The following is a 20,048-nucleotide window of genomic DNA, read 5'->3' on the forward strand; positions in this document are numbered from 1 at the left end:
AAAGTGTGTTTTTTAAGCACAACTGCACCCACTTAGCTGCACTGCCCTGAACTGTTGGACATTTAAAATTAGAATAAAGAATTAAATTATCTCACTTTCAAAAATAAACTTAATCAAAAAGTCAAATCAAGAGACACAATTGTTATTTTGATTTCAACATTTTACTAGAACTCTGTGAGTCCCATGTTTAGAATGACGAGGCATAACTTTATATGACAAGAGAAGTATTTAAAGAGGCCTTTTCACCGATTTTGGCAAGTATTAATGTTTGTCATTAAATGCTTTATTTTGATAAATGTAAACATTGGATCTAAAAAGCTCCAGTAAAAAAAAACTAGAATAAAATTAAAGAAATAAATAAAAAGTAACCCTTAACTGGGCTCGATCCACTGACCCCTGGAGTAAAAGTCTTTCGCTTAGACCACTCGGCCATCCATGCTCTTAAATAGAGTGATGTTTTTTATATTTTATATAAGCAATCTTCATAGAATCACACAATATATCCACAACAACAGAACTCACCAAATCATTCAATCGTTTGGCATTGCAACTCTTTATAACTTTCAGGTTTTGAAATCTTCAAAAGATGCATAAAATGGATATGTAAGAGCATGGTCACTGTTCAGTATTACTGTTTCCTCACAACTATCATAACTACATCGAAAATTTGCAAATCTGAAACAATTTTTTTAAATTTTGTCAATTTACCATGAACATGAAAAGGCCCCCTTAATTAGCAATATGTCAAAAAAATGTCTTAGCATTGCACAAACAAAAGTTTAATATATTTTTAACTTTTTGAAAATTGGACATAACTTTTGAATGACAAGAGAAACAAGACTATTGCCAAGCAATATAGCCCCCTACCGGCTCCACCATTGTCAGAAATTCCACCATTGTCAGAATTAAAAAAATAAATATTTGTTGCCATAGCAACCAGAAGTTATGACATAGGAACAAAATGAAATGACGTGCATAATGTCCATATTTCCATCTATCCATGTTTCAAGTTTAATGAAAAAATATTAAGAACTTTAAAAGTTATCGCAGGATCCAGAAAACCACCATTTTCAGCAGTATTTCTAGTCTATTTGTTGCCATAGCAACCAGAATTTTTGACGTAGGAACAAAATGAAATGACGTGCATAATGTCCATATTGCCATCTATCCATGTTTCAAGTTTCATGAAAAAATATTAAGAACTTTTTAAGTTATCGCAGGATCCAGAAAAGTATGACTGACTGACAGACAGACAGACAGACAGACAGACAGACAGACAGACAGACAGACAGACAGACAGACAGACAGACAGACAGACAGAGCACAAACCATAAGTCCCCTCCGGTGAAACCGGTAGGGGACAATTATGCTGAATATAAAACTTGAGCTTCGCCGTAAGCATACAAACAATGGTGTTAAGTTTCATTTGTTTTTCACATCAACTCAAGTTATCTTCTTAAGTTATTGCCTGAACAAGCCAAAGGGGATGTCGCCAAAATCGCTGTTACCTAAAGTAACCTCTTTTCATGAGAACAATAATGCTTGAAGTCTATAATCAAAGTGAAATAGAATTGGTTTACTACAATTTTTTGGCTTGACAGACCTTAAAAAAAATATTTTTCAAAATAGTTTTCATAGTCATTAAAGTTCCAAATTGAAGAACATTTTATAACTGCAAATGACCAGGTGGATTGATGGAATCATGAGAAATGCACAGCCCTTCAGTTTAATATACATTGTATCAAGAGTGCTTACTACATATATTTAAAACGTCTTGCCCTTTTTTATGCAGTCGTCCACTGCACTTGAGACCCGGAACCAGAAATGTTAGACAGGCATTTCAGAGGATCTAGAATCGTCCTACCATTAAAAGATTCAACAGTATCACTTGTTTCAAATTTGTATAAAGCTAAATCAAGCCATTTATACAACAGGGAGATGAGAGCTCTTTGATAAATGGCTCAATATCTTGGTAACCAACTACGGACATTAGCTTCGCTAATTCCCTCTGTCTATGGGACTGATAACAGCCTTCCTATGACACACCAAGTGCTGTTGATAAGGCCCACTGGGGCTTCCTACGGGGAATGAAATTGCTGACAACAAGGGGAGGCAAATAGGAAACAATTGCAGTGTTTGTCTCCCTCCCACCCCTCAAAGGGATGGAGGCCTTCAAGTGGGGAATTGCAACATTATGTATGAAAAGTGGAAAATTTGACAACTTTATTTTAACTCGGATTCAGTTCTAGACTACATTTTCAACCTTAACCCTTTCAGTGCGGGAACCGGATTTTAAAGGCCTTTGCAAACAGTTTGGATCCAGATGAGAAGCCACAGAACTGGCGTCTCATCAGGATCCAAACTGTTTGCTATTCGGATAGTATTATTTGAAAAATTATCGAAAAAAATGCTAATTTTAGAAATTCAGCAGACAACATTTTAGCAGATGACAAATTTCCCAGCATGCAAAGGGTTAAGTGACTCACACCTGAAAATAAAATACAGAACTTGAGACTTGGACATACAATTAAATTACATGTATTTTATCTAATTTGACCAGTCTATGTATTTAGTCCAATAGGACCAAAAGTTATGCTATAGGGTGAAATTGTGTACTATTACCCTTGCGTGGAGTTAAAATAAGGAATAATTATTAAACACATCTGACACATCTATGTCGCCTGAATTGTATGTGAACTCTAATACCTAATCTTTTGTTTTGTTTAACAAATATTCTAACACAGCACACAACTTGTTTTCTATAGACAAAGAAGGAAATCAAGTGTGGGTTATTTTGCAATAAATTATGGGCGGAGCTTAATGTTTCGAAAATAGTTCAGAATAAATAAAGAAAATATTGCAGTAAAATGCACGTGCTAAAACCCACTCTAAAAGAAATGTAATAAATGTAGCATGTATATAAATGTTTTAAAACAACAAAGTGTATATTTGTTGATAAGTAGCATAACCACGCCTACAAAGAATGTTATTTGTTAGGAAATATAATTAAGAAAGCATTTATAGCATGTCAGCTTTTCAGAAGCATCAATAAACGTGACGTCATTTAGTTTCTACGAGTGTTGTTCTCAATGAAAGTAATGTCATTTGCAAAATATTTATGAATGAATCATATGTTTGTGCAATTCAATGACGTCACTAAATAGTGAACTTTGTACTAAGAAGGGCGGAGTATTGAAAAATATAGATTCACGTCCAAGAGCTTGAACCAAATCAATCAAAATCAGTGTTAGAATCGAAATAATATTTTTCTATGATGGTTTGTTGTCGAATAAACCACAATAAGGAGTAAAGATGCTTGTTATCAAATCACTCGTGCTTCGCACTCGTGATTTAATTATTACGCATCTATACTCCTTACTGTGGGTTATTTGACAACAAACCATGATAGAAAAATATTATTTCTTAAATAATCCAGCAAAAAGCATTTTCAATTCCTTTTCCATTCAGAAAACTAGTTTGTAGGAATATAGTATATTTATTTTATGCAAACCTTGTTAACCAGACACATGATTGTTTGAAATCATTGTGACTGCAAGTCAAAAGATATAAGTATTTGGTATTCAATTGTGTATCCAATTCTCAACTTTGCTTTGACTGTCCTATAGCGCAGTGGTTGGTACACAAATGCTTTTCATGCCGTTACGTTACGTTTTACATAAGTGGCATAATGTTTGCGTGCTTTTTATCGGGACAAAGGATGAATACTAAATACAAGTGCAGTGTTTATTTGAAGCTAGAATTTTATAACATCGCTTTAACATTAAAATTCAAAAGTGTGTTTCAGATTGCAAATTTGATTATTTATTTATTTATCTACATACCGGTATACAGGAGTAGATTTGTGTTAGCCAGAAGCAATGGTGCACAAATAATAAGGCTGATAAAACTTGAATTGGTCACAATATAGATGAGGAATATCCCGCTACACCACATATAGTAATATGTAGCATGATATCATATAACATCTAAGTTGAAAAATAGATGTAAAACTTTTTTTAAGTGCATATTAAAAGGAACAATGCCTGCAAGTTTGCATGCTATATATTTCACAGTGCAGTAGAAGGCCTGCAGACAATTGTGTGCCAACAAACCAACTGGGGGATGGGCCGACGGACAGAAAGAAAGATGTCTATGGTGTTTCCAGTACACTACCTTTAAATTGACGGGTATAAAAAGGCGTGTCACAGGATGTGACATATGTACCCAAAGTACATACTTGGCATGGGATGGCTACATTAATTACACGAAAAATGTTTCACAAACAACCTTCTTAACAAAAAATGTTTGGATACAGACAAATCAACAATATATTCAGAGTACTGAATGACAAATCCAACTATCTTGAGTTCAGGCCAAGTTACTTGTTTTGTGTTGAAATCATGCATTGACACGGTCATTTTCATCCTTCCTCTGATTGAAGAAGTTATTGGCATAAGTATGTACACTAAACTAAATTAACCAGAAAACACAGAAAAAGGGTGAGTTTCATGATATGACTGAAATACTTATTAAAAAAAACTCAAAAATAAAACACTTAACAAACAACATATATATATATGACAATGTACAAAAAAGGTTAATAATTAAGCAAAAAGCAAAAGCTAGTCACAGCAAAAATTCCTTAACAATCGATCATCTACACATTTAGGTCATTCTGCTGTGAAAATTTGAGTGCAATCTCCAAAGAAGTCCAAAAAATCTTTAATTTGGGACTAAATATTCCTTAGTGGAAAAAAGACAGACTCAGAAGGCCATAATTTTGCCAAAGCAGGTCACAATTGAAATTCTGTTCTCTTATATCATCCAAACCTTACAGTCTCTATAACGCTCAAAATCAATAACGCTCAAAATCAATGAAAATTTCGAAAAACACCTAAACAATGAGTATTCCATATAGCAATAGCCATAATTTCAACGCTAGTTGTGGAATGATTACATTTTTGTAGATACAAAATGCTCGTTTTTATTTATTTGTGACAAAATTAATTCGATTTTAATTTCCCGCGAATATATCTATTCATATGACACACGAACACCATGTTAGTGTTCATCCGACGTATGAATATATATCGTTGCGGAAAATTAAAATGGAAACAAATTAATATGCAAAACAATAATAAAAACAAGCATTTTGTATCTACAAACATCTATTTTACCAGACCACATCTGGCGTTGAAATTTCGGCAATTGCCATAAGGAACAATGATTTTTAAATAGTTAACTTTTTTATTTTACGAACAATTGTACGAAATTTTCGTTGATTTTGAGTAGTTATGTTACTTTAAAGTCATTTTACAATTAAAGTTTGCGAGAGATCTACAAAGTAGTTAAAAGAGAGTTGAAAATACACGATTTTGAGAAGAGCCATAGTATGCTACACAATCATATACATGTACACATTAAAGTAAAAGAACTATGAATAGTGAGAACAATTCCATGGACCCAGTTATTAAAGAGAAGTTAACAAGAGATGTGTTTGTAAGAAACACAATGCCCCCTGCTGCGTCGCTTTGAAATAAAATTTCTATTGATAATTTGGCAGGTATAGAAATCATCTCCCTTTAAAGCTTATTACTTCCCTTGGATTTTGTCCAATCCAAACGGGGGGGGGGGGGTCTGTAGTCAGTCAAAATGACCAAGTCAGACATCACTGACAACCAGGGCCTGTGGTTTATCAAAGAGATTATAGCCAGAGTTCATCATGTACCTATAGACATAAATTCAGAGGTGTGTTATGAACCCTTACATTCACAAGTTAGTTCAGTAAAGAAATGATAATTATATTACAGTCCAACCTGCCCGAGCGACCGCCTGTGAATAGCGACCAGTTGTCAATAACGACCACATTGATTTCCCCCGGAACGATTTCACTATATTCTGTACCTGCGAATAACGCCCACCTGCCAACAACGACCAGCGACCGCAATTATACATTCCCATAGTCGAATTTGATAGCTAACAACGACCACGTCAATAACCAGCGACCACCATTTTACATTCCCAAAAGTCGAGTGACTAACAAAATCGTTTTAATTATCATAATATAACGTTTCATAACGAATAATTTAGACTTGACAAAACAGCATACACTAACTTATTAATACAATGACAATATATTTTTTGAAGGATTTTCTATTAAACTTTGTACGTTGTCATCGGTTTGCAAAAAAAATAATCTTGTATTCCTTGAAAGAGGCTTACAACGACCACTTCAATCATAACAATTAACGATTTCACAACTGTCAATAAAACAATGGCCGCCATAATGCTGTGATAGTCACGTGATAAACATCTTACCAGTGCACTGGTCGGTCGCTATGGAGATATTGGCAAGTGACAGTTTACTCGATAGCTGTTTCTTTTGTTTATTTAACACACATTGCTAATTGGTAGCCACCTGCTTCTTTTATGCATTTGGCAGTTTGACAAAGGTGTAAGAAGTTGCCTTTTTTATTTTATTGGCACGCGATTATTTATATACTAATTGCCGAAAATACCAAACGTTTGGGGCTTATATCAACTTATAAAGGAAATTTACGGTTTCTTTACAATTACGATGCAAATTGTACACAAACAATTTAAATTCATTCCTTTCTTAAATTTCTCCGTGATACGACGCGCATAGATGATAGATAAGTAAATTGTCAGTAAAAGTTAACCATTATGGCATCCAAGCGTTAGTTCGTTTGTTAGTTTATGTTTGGAAATTGAAATAATACATGTAAATATAAAACACAATTGTGATTTCAATCCTTTTTTACATTACACATGCTTTAGGATTCACACATTTAAACAATAGAGCACATACATCATACGGTACCTGTTAAAAGCCTACTAGCATATTTTGCAAAGTTTCAATCGACCCTGAGAATAAAGACCACCTGTGAACAAAGACCACAACGACCAAATCCCTCGAGTGGTCGTTATTGGCAGGTTGGACTGTATTTATAAAAAAAACTTTCAAAAATCATTCATTTGAGTTATAAATAATCAAAATAAAAAATCTGTACAGTAACTGTGAAAAGAAGTTAAATTCTTGGTAAGGAAATATATAATATGAGATTTATAATTATATAAATTACTTCCCTTGAAAATAATTGTCTCTAACAAATCTCTATTTTTAGTAGCAAATAATTAAAAGCCACTCTCTATTTTTAGTAGCAAATAATTAAAAGCCACTACCGTGACTGTAGATTCACCACTCAATGTGCAGCTCCATGAGATACACATGCATGCCAAATATCAAGTTGCTATGTTCTATTTTGAATAATTATCTCCCTTTTAAGCTTATTACTTTCCTTGGATTTGTATTTTTGACCTTAGACCTTGAAGGATGACCTTGACCTTGACCTTTTACCACAATTTGGTTGTCAGAAACACAATGCCGCCTACTGCGCCACTTTGATTTATCAATTTTTTTATATATAATTTGGCAGGTCAGATAATAATGTCCATTTAAAGCTTATTACTTCCCTTGGATTTGTTTTTTCGATCCCTAGACCTGAAGGATGATGTCCACCTTGAAATTTCACCACTCAAAATGTGCAGCTCCATGAGATACACATGCATGCCAAACATCAAGCTGCTATCTTCAATATTTAACAAGATGTGTTTGTGAAACACAATGTCCCCCTATATGATGTTTGACCTTGTAGGATGACCTTGACATTGTGAAGGATGACCTTGACCTTGACCTTTCACCACTCAAAATGTGCAGCTCCATGAGATACACATGCATGCCAAATATCAAGTTGCTATCTTCAATATTGCAAAAGTATTCATAAAATAAGCGATTTGGGCCACATATATTTGATCTCTGACCTTGAAGGATGACCTTGACCTTGACCTTTCACCACTCAAAATGTGCAGCTCCATGACATGCACATGCATGCCAAATATCAAGTTGCTATCTTCAATATTGCAAAAGTATTTATAAAATAAGCGATTAGGGCCACATTTATTTGACCTCTGACCTTGAAGGATGACCTTGACCTTTCACCACTCAAAATGTGCAGCTCCATGAGATACACATGCATGCCAAATATCAAGTTGCTATCATCAATATTGCAAAAGTATTCATAAAATGAGCGATTTTGGCCACATATATTTGACCTCTGACCTTGAAGGATGACCTTGACCTTGACCTTTCACCACTCAAAATGTGCAGCTTCATGAGATACACATGCATGCCAAATATGAAGTTGCTATCTTCAATATAGCAAAAGTTATTGCACAATGTTAAAGTTGGCGCAAACAGACAGACCAACAGACCAACAGACAGACCAACAGACGAGGGCAAAAACAATATGTCCCCCACTACTATAGTGGGGGACATAAAAAGTTATGGCCAATGTTAAAGTGTTTTTTTTGACGGACGAACAGACTTACATACTGACATACTGACTGACGGACAGTTCAACTGCTATATGCCACCCTACCCGGGGGCATAAAAATACAAGCTTCAAAGTATTAGAAAAAGGCACATGACCTTACATGTACTTCTGCAAAAACTCATCACAGTCAAAATTCGCTTCTTTACCATCATCTACAAATTCAGGAAATTCAACTGTGCAAGTTCAACCCAGTAGTCAAAAAAGAAGTGAAAACAAAAGCTGCCACATAAAGTTCTATATGAATGGATGTATGTATGGACAAGTACAATTCTTAATTCCTGGTTGCATGAAATGAACAGTACATGTATACAAAAGTGGTAGAATCATGACCTTGACAGTGCCTTTGAAGAGTATGGGGCATAATGATCACAAGTTGTATAACAAGAGCAGCGCATAGCGGGTGCCAACGCTAGGCTGTGGGTGCAGTTTTGAATAAATGGAAGCTTGTAAGAAGTGACATAGTGACTCCAAAATTAGTGTGGCGTGTAGAACTCATCAAGGTGCATCTACATATGAAGTTTCAAAGTTGTATGTTGAAGCACTTTGATTTTAGAGCCTATGTTAAGGGTTAAGCATGATGCGGACAGCGAACGATGAGCTGGCTATGACAATGCCTCGGGTTTTCTCCGAAAACAGCCGAGCTAAAAATCATGCTTAGCATGTTAGATTTACATTGAAGAAACTCAAATATACGACCTGACCTGAATCTTAAATGGGATATAAAAGTTACGGACATAAAATCCACCTCTCTTCCCACCCACAGACAGACTGTGAAACTACTATCCGCTCTACCTTGGAGAATAAAAAATAAAATTAATGTGATATCCAGCAGAAATGTTGCATTAAATGGGCAGATTTATAGAATAATTATTCCATTACATGTACAGCTTGGATTAAAAAAGTAAGGTGGATCATAATAATGTGTTTAATGTGAATTTGAAGTGGAAAATCTAATTGTTATTTCACATAGTGATGTACATGTATAACTACATACTCTTCATAATTAACTTGTTATTTAGGGTTACGTTTTCAGTTCCCTGCTTATTAATCTGGGAAAAACTTTTTTAACCATTTTTCACAAAGGGACAGCCATATCAAAGCTCCCTTCTGAGTACAATAATTTGTATTACCTTCATCCATACCATAGAACAGTTCAAACACACAAAGCTCAGAGGTCTCAATAGGATTTTAAAACAGGAGCCATAGGACTCCTTACTGGGAAAAAGTAGGAGTCCAAATGGAAAAAGAAGGAGTCCCAGAGAATATTGCACATGTCTTTCAATTTTTCAGCAAACAAATCCAATTAAATATAATGAATATAAAATAATACATAGTTGTTGGTTTCATTATTAAAACCCCATATTAGACTAATCCTTACTTGAATGTCCAGTTTGAAACTGTGGTCACCATTCATTTTAATAAATTTACATGTACACTGTAACTCCAATAAAACGCTTATGACACAGTCAAAACCACAAACCTGCATTATAAACAAATCATGTTTTATCTAAGTCAATAATCTTATTGCCATGTTTTTTGTTTTGTGTCATTTGCAAAAGCATGCATATAAACTCTATTGTATTCTTAACATATCGTTTATTTTTACTTTTTAGCATATATTTATTTCTAATAATCCATATAACGACAAATTCAAGTAAAGAAAAAAATAATTCGAGGCAATATTGAAGATGAATGTGTTTAAAAAATTCATATACACAAAAGTACAATGTATGCCATTTCCCGAAATTTATAGTGAATTATGGGACCAGGGTTTTCTTTATTTTATCTTGCATATCTTGTAATAAGTTGCATGTATTATTTCACCATTTTAAATCATTGAATACAAAACGTACACTATGAATACATCACATTCTAATCTCTTTATTGTTTATTAAAGGGGGCCTTTTCACGTTTTGGTAAATTGACAAAATTAAAAAAAAAATTTCAGATTCGCAAATTTTCGATTTAGTTATGATATTTGTGAGGAAACAGTAATACTGAACATTTACCATGCTCTAGTATAGACATTATATGCATCTTTTGAAGATTTAAAAACCTGAAAATTATAAACGTTGCAACGTGAAACGATTGAATAATTTGGAGAGTTCTGTTGTTGTCGCTATATTTTGTGAAACTACAATGATTGCTTATTTAAAGTATAAAATACATCTGACATTGTATGCGGAAGAATGGTCGAGGGGTCTAAGTCGGAGAATTTTTACGCCAGCACTCCAGGGGTCAGTGGATCGAGCCCTGTTGAGGGTTACTTTTTTCTGTTTTAAATGTTATTCTTAATTTTTTACTGGAGCTTTTTAGAGCAAATGTTTACATTTATCAATAAAAAGCATTTAATGACAAACTTCAAAACATGCCAAAATCTGTGAAAAGGCCCCTTTAAATCAACAATCAAGAAGAAAGAAAACAAGACTATTGTCAAATAAGTCCCCTACCGGCTCCACCATTGTCAGAAATTCAAGATTTTTTAATATATATTTGTTGCCATAGCAACATTTTTTTATATTTAGGAACGAAATGAAATGACGTGCATAATGTCCATATTGCCATCTATCCATGTTTTAAGTTTCATGAAAAAATATTAAGAACTTTAAAAGTTATTGCAGGATCCAGAAAACCACCATTTTCAGCAGTATTTCTAGTCTATTTGTTGCCATAGCAACCAGAATTTTTGACGTCGGACGAAATGAAATGACGCACATAATGTCCATATTGCCATCTGTCCATGTTTTAAGTTACATGAAAAAAATATTAAGAAATTTAAAAGTTATCGCAGGATCCAGAAAACCACCATTTTCAGCAGTATGTCTAGTCTATTTGTTGCCATAGCAACCAGAATTTTTTACGTCGGAACAAAATGAAATGACGTGCATACTGTCCATATTGCCATCTATCCATGTTTCAAGTTTTATGAAATAATATTAAGAACTTAAAAAGTTGTCGCAGGATCCAGAAAACCACCATTTTCAGCAGTATGTCTGGTCTATTTGTTGCCATAGCAACCAGAATTTTTGAAGTCGGAACAAAATGAAATGACGTGCATAATGTCCATATTGCCATCTATCCATGTTTCAAGTTTCATGAAAAAATATTAAGAACTTTAAAAGTTATTGCAGGATCCAGAAAAAACACCATTTTCAGCAGTATTTCTAGTCTATTTGTTGCCATAGCAACCAGAATTTTTGACGTAGGAACGAAATGAAATGACTTGCATAATGTCCATATTGCCATCTATCTATGTTCCAAGTTTCATGAAAAAATATTAAGAACTTTTAAAGTTATCGCAGGATCCAGAAAAGTGTGACGGACGGACGGAGACAAAACCATAAGTCCCCTCCGGTGAAACCGGTAGGGGACTAACAAAATACACAACTGTCTTAAGGCATTCAAGTGTGCATGAAAGTGCTTATAAATATGTAATACGATACACTGCCCATACATCCCCCACAAACATTTTTTTTTTGGAGGGGGGATATATATTTGTAATATACATTTTTTGTTCTGAACAAAACTATTATTATTACCTTGCAATCATATTTCCAGTTGAAACAACAATAAAACCAGTTAAAACGCATGTCTTTGACAACCACAACAGTGTTACCATTTATTAGAAGACATTTATTAAACCAATAAAAAAACTGCACCCTGTCATTTACACATGTCAATTATGTTGGCAGACATCTAATGGGCCAGACATATGCATTTTTTTTCGCAGAACCTCAAACAAACAGAAAATGTTCTAATTGATTTGGACTCTCGCTTATGTTGTCTATTATGTTAAAAAAAATCGCAATTGAAAGGTCAAGAGAGAATATTAGCTCTTCTCCTCTAAGAATGACATTTAAAGGATTCTTTTCGAGAAATAAACATGAATATTATTAACATGGTGCTAAACATTTTGACGTTGTTGCAGTGTCCATGCAATTCAAACTTGCCACAAATGCAATATCATGTTAAGAATTATACATATGTAATAAACATAAATGGAGCTTAGTGAAATGACCTTGACCTTTAGGATATGACCTTGCCCCAGCCCGCGGACATTAAACCAAATATAGTACCCAATCTACTTTAATCATCAGTATCAGAAACGCCAAGTTCAGTTTACATACTATTCTAATCTTTGCATTCTTTCCAAGCTAATTAGCACTCATTATGTAAAGAAGTGAGTCCTAGGGAGTCTCAATTGCTTTTCCCATAAGCATCATTTGTCAAGTTTATGTGTACAAATACATTATACAGTCAAGTTACCATTACCGGATCAGTAGCATAATAAAGTTGTTCTGGTGAAAAGCAATAAATGTTTTGAGACTTCTTTTAAACCAGTTTGATTAAATATAACCTTTGCTTACTGATTCAGCACATAGTCTAACTTTTAAACGTAGGCAAAATATATCTGTGATACCTTTTTATGCCGCAGAATTCATGCATTAACTGATCAGTTGTAGCCATAACGGATCAAGTGATCGAAACCACTCAGGGGGCATCTAACACGCTATTTGAACTGTTGAAACACGAACTGCGTTGTTTACAATGACCAAGTTACATTTCCAGTTATAAATTATATTCATTTTTTTTGTTATTAATTGTTTTCTATATGTGATCTTGTATACAAACTTTATGCATGGTGTTCTTGTGTGTATTATCAGTTGAAAATCCTTAAAAGATCGAAAAGATATGGGCATCTTATAAACCATGTAAATTGTTTGAATCATATCTAGTCATCGATTTTGAACATGGATCATTTAAATAAAACATTAAGACTGAGATCATTTATTGTAAGAATCAACAAGATTTGCATATATTTTCATAATATATATATCAATACGCATATTATCACGCATGATCCGTTATTGCCCTAATTCTTCATTTCATTTAAGGTGCAAAATCTTAAACACAAATCAAAACTGAAATGGACTTTTTCAGGCAAAAAGACTACTTAATGGCTTTTAAATTAATGCGTAAACTTCTTACTTTCCAACAGAGTTATAGCATATGGGCACGAAAAATGTTCAACCTCGATTTGGAAACGAGACGGAAGTAAACACAGTCGTATATACATGTCAGTAAAACATACCGAAATGTTTGACAAAGACTAGCTCTGATAACGACTCAATCAATGCGTTTTAAAGGCTTTGAAGATGCTGTGTGCAAAATATCATATAAAAATGTCAACTATTTATCATGAAATGCAGTCTTTAACATCAAAGTGATCATTATGGATAAGGATCAGGTAATGGTAACTTGACTGTACGCTTCTACATCTACATCTACATCGTACGTCGCTGCCGTCAAGCTTGACGATTATGTGACGAGTGGTGAAAAGATAAAGTGAGAAAATAGTAAAGTGAGAAGAGTTTTATAATTTAAAGTCAGAAGGACAGTACAGATGCGTCCCCAGCTACGTTTTATCCCTCTCCCTCATGCCTCTCCGGCTACGGTGACGGCGAAAGGATTGAACCTCAACCGGCACAGCCATGAGGGGTCATTGGGGTTACTTTGTAGCTGGCGCTAAAGGCTTGGTTAGAAACTTAAGGGTGCTAATCCCTGCTTGAATGATACCAAGTCAGGGGATTCGGCAACAGCGGCTGGTAAGCTGTTCCAGGTCGGTATTATTCCGGGGAAAAAGCTATGCCTGTAATAAGATGTTGATGTGGAGATAGGCAGGAACTTGATGGAATGGCTTGACCAGGTCCTGCTTGAGCCTGGGGAAATGTATTTTGCTGCTGAGATGTCTATGAGATCGTTTGATATCTTGTAGATCATCTTCAGCTAGGCCTTGGTCCTTCGTGACTCCAGGGTTTCTCAATGCAGGTGATCAAGCATGGATGTGACGCTGCTGGTGTTATGGTAGCGGTTCGTCACATACCTGGCTGCCCTTCTCTGGATTATCTCCAGATCGTGAATCTGGTCCTTCTGGTATGGGTTCCAGACTGTGCTACAGTATTCCAGGTGTGGACAAACGAGGGAAAAGTATGCAGCACTTTTTACATTCTCGTTGCCAATCCTTAGATTTCTGCGGAGGAATCCTAGCATGCTGTTGCCTTTCCGTGTTACGTTCTGGATGTGAGGCTTCCAGGACATGTCATTCAGTTCCACCCAGAGAGACGTTTCTTCACTGGCAAGTATATGGCCTTGCTGGGCCGCTGATGGCGTTTTGTGATATATATACAATAGTGAAAAGATACAGTAGCAGACAGCAGGCATCAGGTTGAAAATGAGGCGAGGAACTGAAGATCTTCTATTATTTCAGTCTTTAAGTCAACATTATTATTATTATTTTTATTACTATTATTTTTTTAAATGCATCAAATCTTAAAAATATTACGTTTTGCTTTATGTCATCACATTTTAGGTACTGGTGCATATACTTCACCTGACTGTGTCCGAAAATCAAAGCCATTCTTTAAAACTTTTACGAACCACACAAACTTATAATATATACACAAACTGTTGAAGCACACAGAAACACTATAGGCACAATATACGCAAAAAAACACACACACAAAACTGAAACACAAATTACACAAAACATGTATTTCAAATATCACACTAAACACACACAAAAAACTGTTGAAAACACGAAAAAACGCCCTATACACACAAAACACGCATTCCAAAAATCTCACTAATCACTGACAGCACTGATATTACAAGTAACACAGATATGCAATGGATAAAAAAAATCCGATATAAATATACGGCTAAGAGTTACTCGCTAAAATATAACAACTTTTTTAACAATATGTGCGAAATTCCATTCCTAAGATTGCAATTTAATTCGCTTTGAAGTCATCTGAGCAAATAAAAACCCGGTATAATTAAGGGTCTCTTGGGTTGAAATTCAAAGGGAAGTATTAATTGGCAGCTAATTGTACATCCTTAAATTCACACTTAGCAAATCTCCATAAAATAAAATTAGTCACAAACAACATCAAATGTAATAAGTTTTTGCCTGCTATCTCTATATTGGCTGCGTTTTCCTTCTATTTGTTTATTGTCTGCATTTTCCAACGATTTCTATATTGTCTGCGTTTTCCAACGATATCTATATCGGCTGCAACGATGTCTATATTTACGGAATCTGGATAGGGCCAAGTTGAGTGTCGGGTGTCGACCTTCGAGGTCAACACACGACATTCTCGCGATATTCTCTCGACGCTCAATACGACGCGCTACAATCATGCGACAATCATTATTTGAGTGTCGCATATCGCGCTGGGTTTTAGAAAACAAAATTTGCAGAAAATCTTGACTATCAACTACTACTACTACTACTACTACTTCTACTACTACTACTACTACTACTACTACTACTACTACTACTACTACTAGTACTTTTATTTTTACTACTACTGCTGCTTCTGCTACTACTGCTACAGCTGCTACTGCTGCTGCTGCTACTGTTGCTACTGATGCTGCTGTTACTGCTTCTACTGCAGCTACTACTACTACTACTACAACAACTACTAATACTGTTACTACTGCTACTGCTGCTGCTGCTACTTCTGCTGCTGCTACTGCTGCTGATGATACTGATGCTGCTGCTAATGCTGCTACTGCTTCTACTGCAGCTACTACTACTACTACTACTACTACAACTACTACTACTGCTACTGCTGCTGCTACTGATGCTGCTGCTACTGATGCTGCAGCTACTGCTGCTTCGACTGCAGCTACTACTACTACAACAACTACTAATACTGCTGCTGCTACTGCTGATACTGCTACTGCTGCTGCTACTGCTTCTACTGCAGCTACTACTACTACAACTACTACTACTGCCACTGTTGGTGGTGCTGCTACTGCTACTATTACTACTTTTGATTCAGCTACTACTACAACTACTACTACAACTACCACTAGTCCCACTACCACTACCACTACTACCAGTCTCACTAACACTACCTCTACTACTACTACTACTACTACTACTACTACTACTACTACTACTACTACTACTACTACTACTACTACTACTACTACTACTACTACTACTACTACTACTTCTACTACTACTACTGCTACTACTACTACTGCTACTACTACTACTGCTACTTCTACTGCAGCTACTTCTGCTACTACTGCTACTGCTGCTACTCCTTCTCCTGCTGCTACTGCTGTTACTCCTGCTACTTCTGTTACTGCTGCTACTGCTGTTACTGCTACTACTGCTGCTGCTACTGCTGCTGCTGCTACTGATGCTGCTGCTACTGCTTCTACTGCAGCTACTACTACTACTACAACAACTACTTATACTGTTACAACTGCTACTGCTGCTACTACTGCTGCAGCTGCAGCAAATGCTGCTACTACGCTGCTGCTACTGCTGCTGCTGCTGCTGCTGCTGTTATTGCTGCTACTAGATGCCGCTATTTTTACTTAAGCTGAAAAAGTTACTATAACACCTTGCTTGCAGATGAAAAAATTACTCCCACACCGGTCGACACACGACATTCTCTTGATGCTCTCTGGACGGGCGACAAATCAGTCGACAGTCAATCTTGACAGGCGACATTCTCGCGATATATCATATTGAGTGTCGACTGATTTGTCGTGGGTCGAGAGAATGTCGCAAGAATGTCGAGTGACGTGCTCGAAGGTCGACACACGACATTTTCGCGACATTCTCTCGATGCTCAATACGACGCGCGACAAATCAGTTGACAGTCAAGATTTTCTGCCAAATTTTATTTCTAAATCCCAGCGCAATATGCGACACTCAAATATTGACTGTCGACTGATTTGTTGCGCGTCGAGAGAATGTCGCTTGAATGTCGTGTGTAGACCTGGAATGTCGTGTGTCGACCTTGAAGGTCGATACACGACACTCAACTTGGCCCTATCAGGATTCCGTATATATTGGCTGCGTTTTATGCCCAATAACGCAGCCTGCAATTTTCAACGATGTCTATATTGTCTGCGTTGAAAAGAAAAATACGTTCGATCTTTACATACATTATACATGCATACATTTTATATAATTATGTTAAAACATTTTTAATTACTCATGTGCTCATAGAAACCATTTTTTATATCTTCATCTTGATACAGAAAATCATAATATGTATATAAATATGAGACGATGTCTATATTGGCTGCGTTGAAAACAACAATACGTTTAATCTGTACATACACTTAGTCCAAATTTTTGACGCTCTCAAATATTAAGCTTCTTTTTATATGGGTAATATTTGGAGTGTACAAAGGGTGAAAGACCAATTATGTGGTGGGAATTTTTTGTTCTTTGTCTATATTGTTGCGCAAGGATTTTGTGCGCAACATTCAAGCCCCGATATAAGACACTTAATAACAACGGATTGCAATAATATTTACATACCTGTGTAGATAATTCATTTCTCGATAATGTTCCGTAAAAATTATGTAATGACACTTTGAATTTTGCACGCCTGAGCAATTTAAATCCAACCACTATTCAATTTTTCAATATCTCTCGATTCGCTCGCTGTGTAGATATAAATCGATAACACGACCTCGATGTAAAGCATCTGGTTTAAAGTGGAAGAATAAACAGCGTAAAATACAGTTTGCGTTCGTCTGTTGTGGTGCAGCGCGTTACATAGTAAACCGATGTTATACTTTTCTGGATTAATTTAGCATTGTTTTTTTTCTAAATTGACAATTAAAAAGTTCTGAAATAAATTACATCTTTTATTTTTATACTGTACATAAATAATATTGATACAGATCGTACAGTATACCGTCCTTTGTAACGTAGAATGTAAGTACATAAAACAACACAGACAGAGGTGCGAAAAAGACATGCATAAACACTTGCTGAAACTTAGAACAGTGAATAGAAACTGCACCATATCTGTTTTGAACATATGCTTATTAAATCGACAAAGATTAGCATACTAGATCTAGTTAGGTAAAAGTCGGTGTTAAAAGCTCATGTTAAATAAAATTACGTGTACACGTTACACCGTAATGCCTTCTACTGATTGGTTCATATTTAAATCAGTTTCATGACATGGCTACAGGTCAGTGATTGTTTTGCGATTTAAGCAGAAGTTTAACTGAAGAATGTATGCCTTTCTAACTTCGAATCGACGATATGTGATGTAAAATGTACTTCTGAATTAAAACTGAATGAGTTGGTAATGTTATTTTGCAATTTTACGCAAATTGATGAAAATTTAAACTTTCTGGTTTCCACCACAAAAAAGGTCCTTCAACGATGAGACGTTCCAAAGAATTTAGCCCATATAAAAAGTATCTCTAAATTCTTTGCGCGTCTTATAAATGAGACTATACATACACTATACATACATACATTTCACACATAATAATGTTAATACCATCAAAACAAATTATTATGTCTTCATCTTGATACAAAAAATCTAAATACGTGTATATTTATACTGCCATTTTAGCAATTAAAAGCGATAATTTAAGTCTTATTGTTTGGACATTTACCACTTTCATACATATACTGTTAATTGCATTTAAAACAACGATGTCTATATTGTCTGTGTTTTATGGCCCGATAACGCAGTCTGCAATTTGCAGTCTGCGCTAAAATCCGCGTTTATAAAGACCCCCATGTACAATGTTGTGAAAGGACATGCAGCACAGGTACATAACAAAAAATCAACAATTTGTTTTAAATGGACATAAACTATACATACGCAAAAAATCAAAAATGTGTTTTAAATGGACGTAAACTATACGTACCACTAACTTCCTCCGTCCCTTCAGTCAGAATATCTTTCGTAAGATTTGACAGCTGACCTGTCAACGACGATAATCCGCCGCTTAACCAGGACATTGCGTTTATTTAAAGCAAAATCGACTTCAATATATAAGCTGTTGTAAATATCTAGAAATAAGACCGTTGTTAGCAATCAAACATTAGTTTAATAGTCAATATTTACAAAAAACATTGATTTTGCTGAATGCCAACACGGCGGCTGCCATTTTGTTTGTAGTGCTTCCTTTATTCGTGTATTCTGCGGTATCTACAAAAGCTTAATCGCCGTCCAGGACACGCAATCGTAGTCTGGGTTCCCTCCCCTTTCACTACATCTACATCTACATTGTACATCGCTGCAATCACGCATGATTATTATGCGACGGGTGGTGAAAGAGTAAGAATAAAGAATGAGGGACAGTAAAGTAAGAAGAGCTTGATAGTTAAAAGACAGAAGGAAAGTAAAGCAGAACACCAGCTACGTTTCGCCCTTCTCCCTCATGCCTCTCCGGCTACGGTGGCCGCTGAGAGGATTGAGCCTCAACCGGCACAGCCACGAGGGGTCATTAGGAGTTACTTTGTAGCTGGCGCTGACAACTTATTCAGAATCTGGTTGTTGCTAGCCCCCGCTTGAAGGATACCAAGTCAGGGGATTCATCAATGGAGGCTGGTAGGTTGTTCCAGGTGGCAATGATACTTGGAAAAAAGCTGTGGCGATAGTATGAAGTGGATGTCGATAATGGCAGGAACTTGATGGTGTGGTTTGCTCGTGTCCGGCTTGAGCCAGGGGAAAGGTATTTCGAGACTGGTATGTCCACGAGGTCGTTGGTTATCTTGTAGACCATTGTCAGCTTGGCTTTGGTTCTTCTGGACTCTAGAGTTTCCCACTGTAGGTGTTCGAGCAT

At 35.7% G+C, this 20,048-nt stretch overlaps 1 protein-coding gene across 6 annotated transcripts in view; it reads right to left on the reverse strand.

Annotated features, from left to right (window-relative positions):
- LOC127875248 (thyroid receptor-interacting protein 11-like) overlaps positions 1-19,387 on the reverse strand; it is a 95,875-nt gene extending 76,488 nt beyond the window's left edge. For all 6 annotated transcript variants that reach the window (XM_052420156.1, XM_052420153.1, XM_052420155.1 and 3 more), the window contains exon 1: positions 19,128-19,387. In XM_052420156.1, the coding sequence (XP_052276116.1) occupies positions 19,128-19,221 (94 nt within the window). In that variant the 5' untranslated portion in view covers positions 19,222-19,387. The remainder of the gene's footprint in view (positions 1-19,127) is intronic.
- Positions 19,388-20,048: the final 661 nt, after the last annotated feature.

The sequence above is a fragment of the Dreissena polymorpha genome, chromosome 3, assembly GCF_020536995.1.
Source record: "Dreissena polymorpha isolate Duluth1 chromosome 3, UMN_Dpol_1.0, whole genome shotgun sequence".
Classification (NCBI taxonomy): domain Eukaryota; kingdom Metazoa; phylum Mollusca; class Bivalvia; order Myida; family Dreissenidae; genus Dreissena; species Dreissena polymorpha.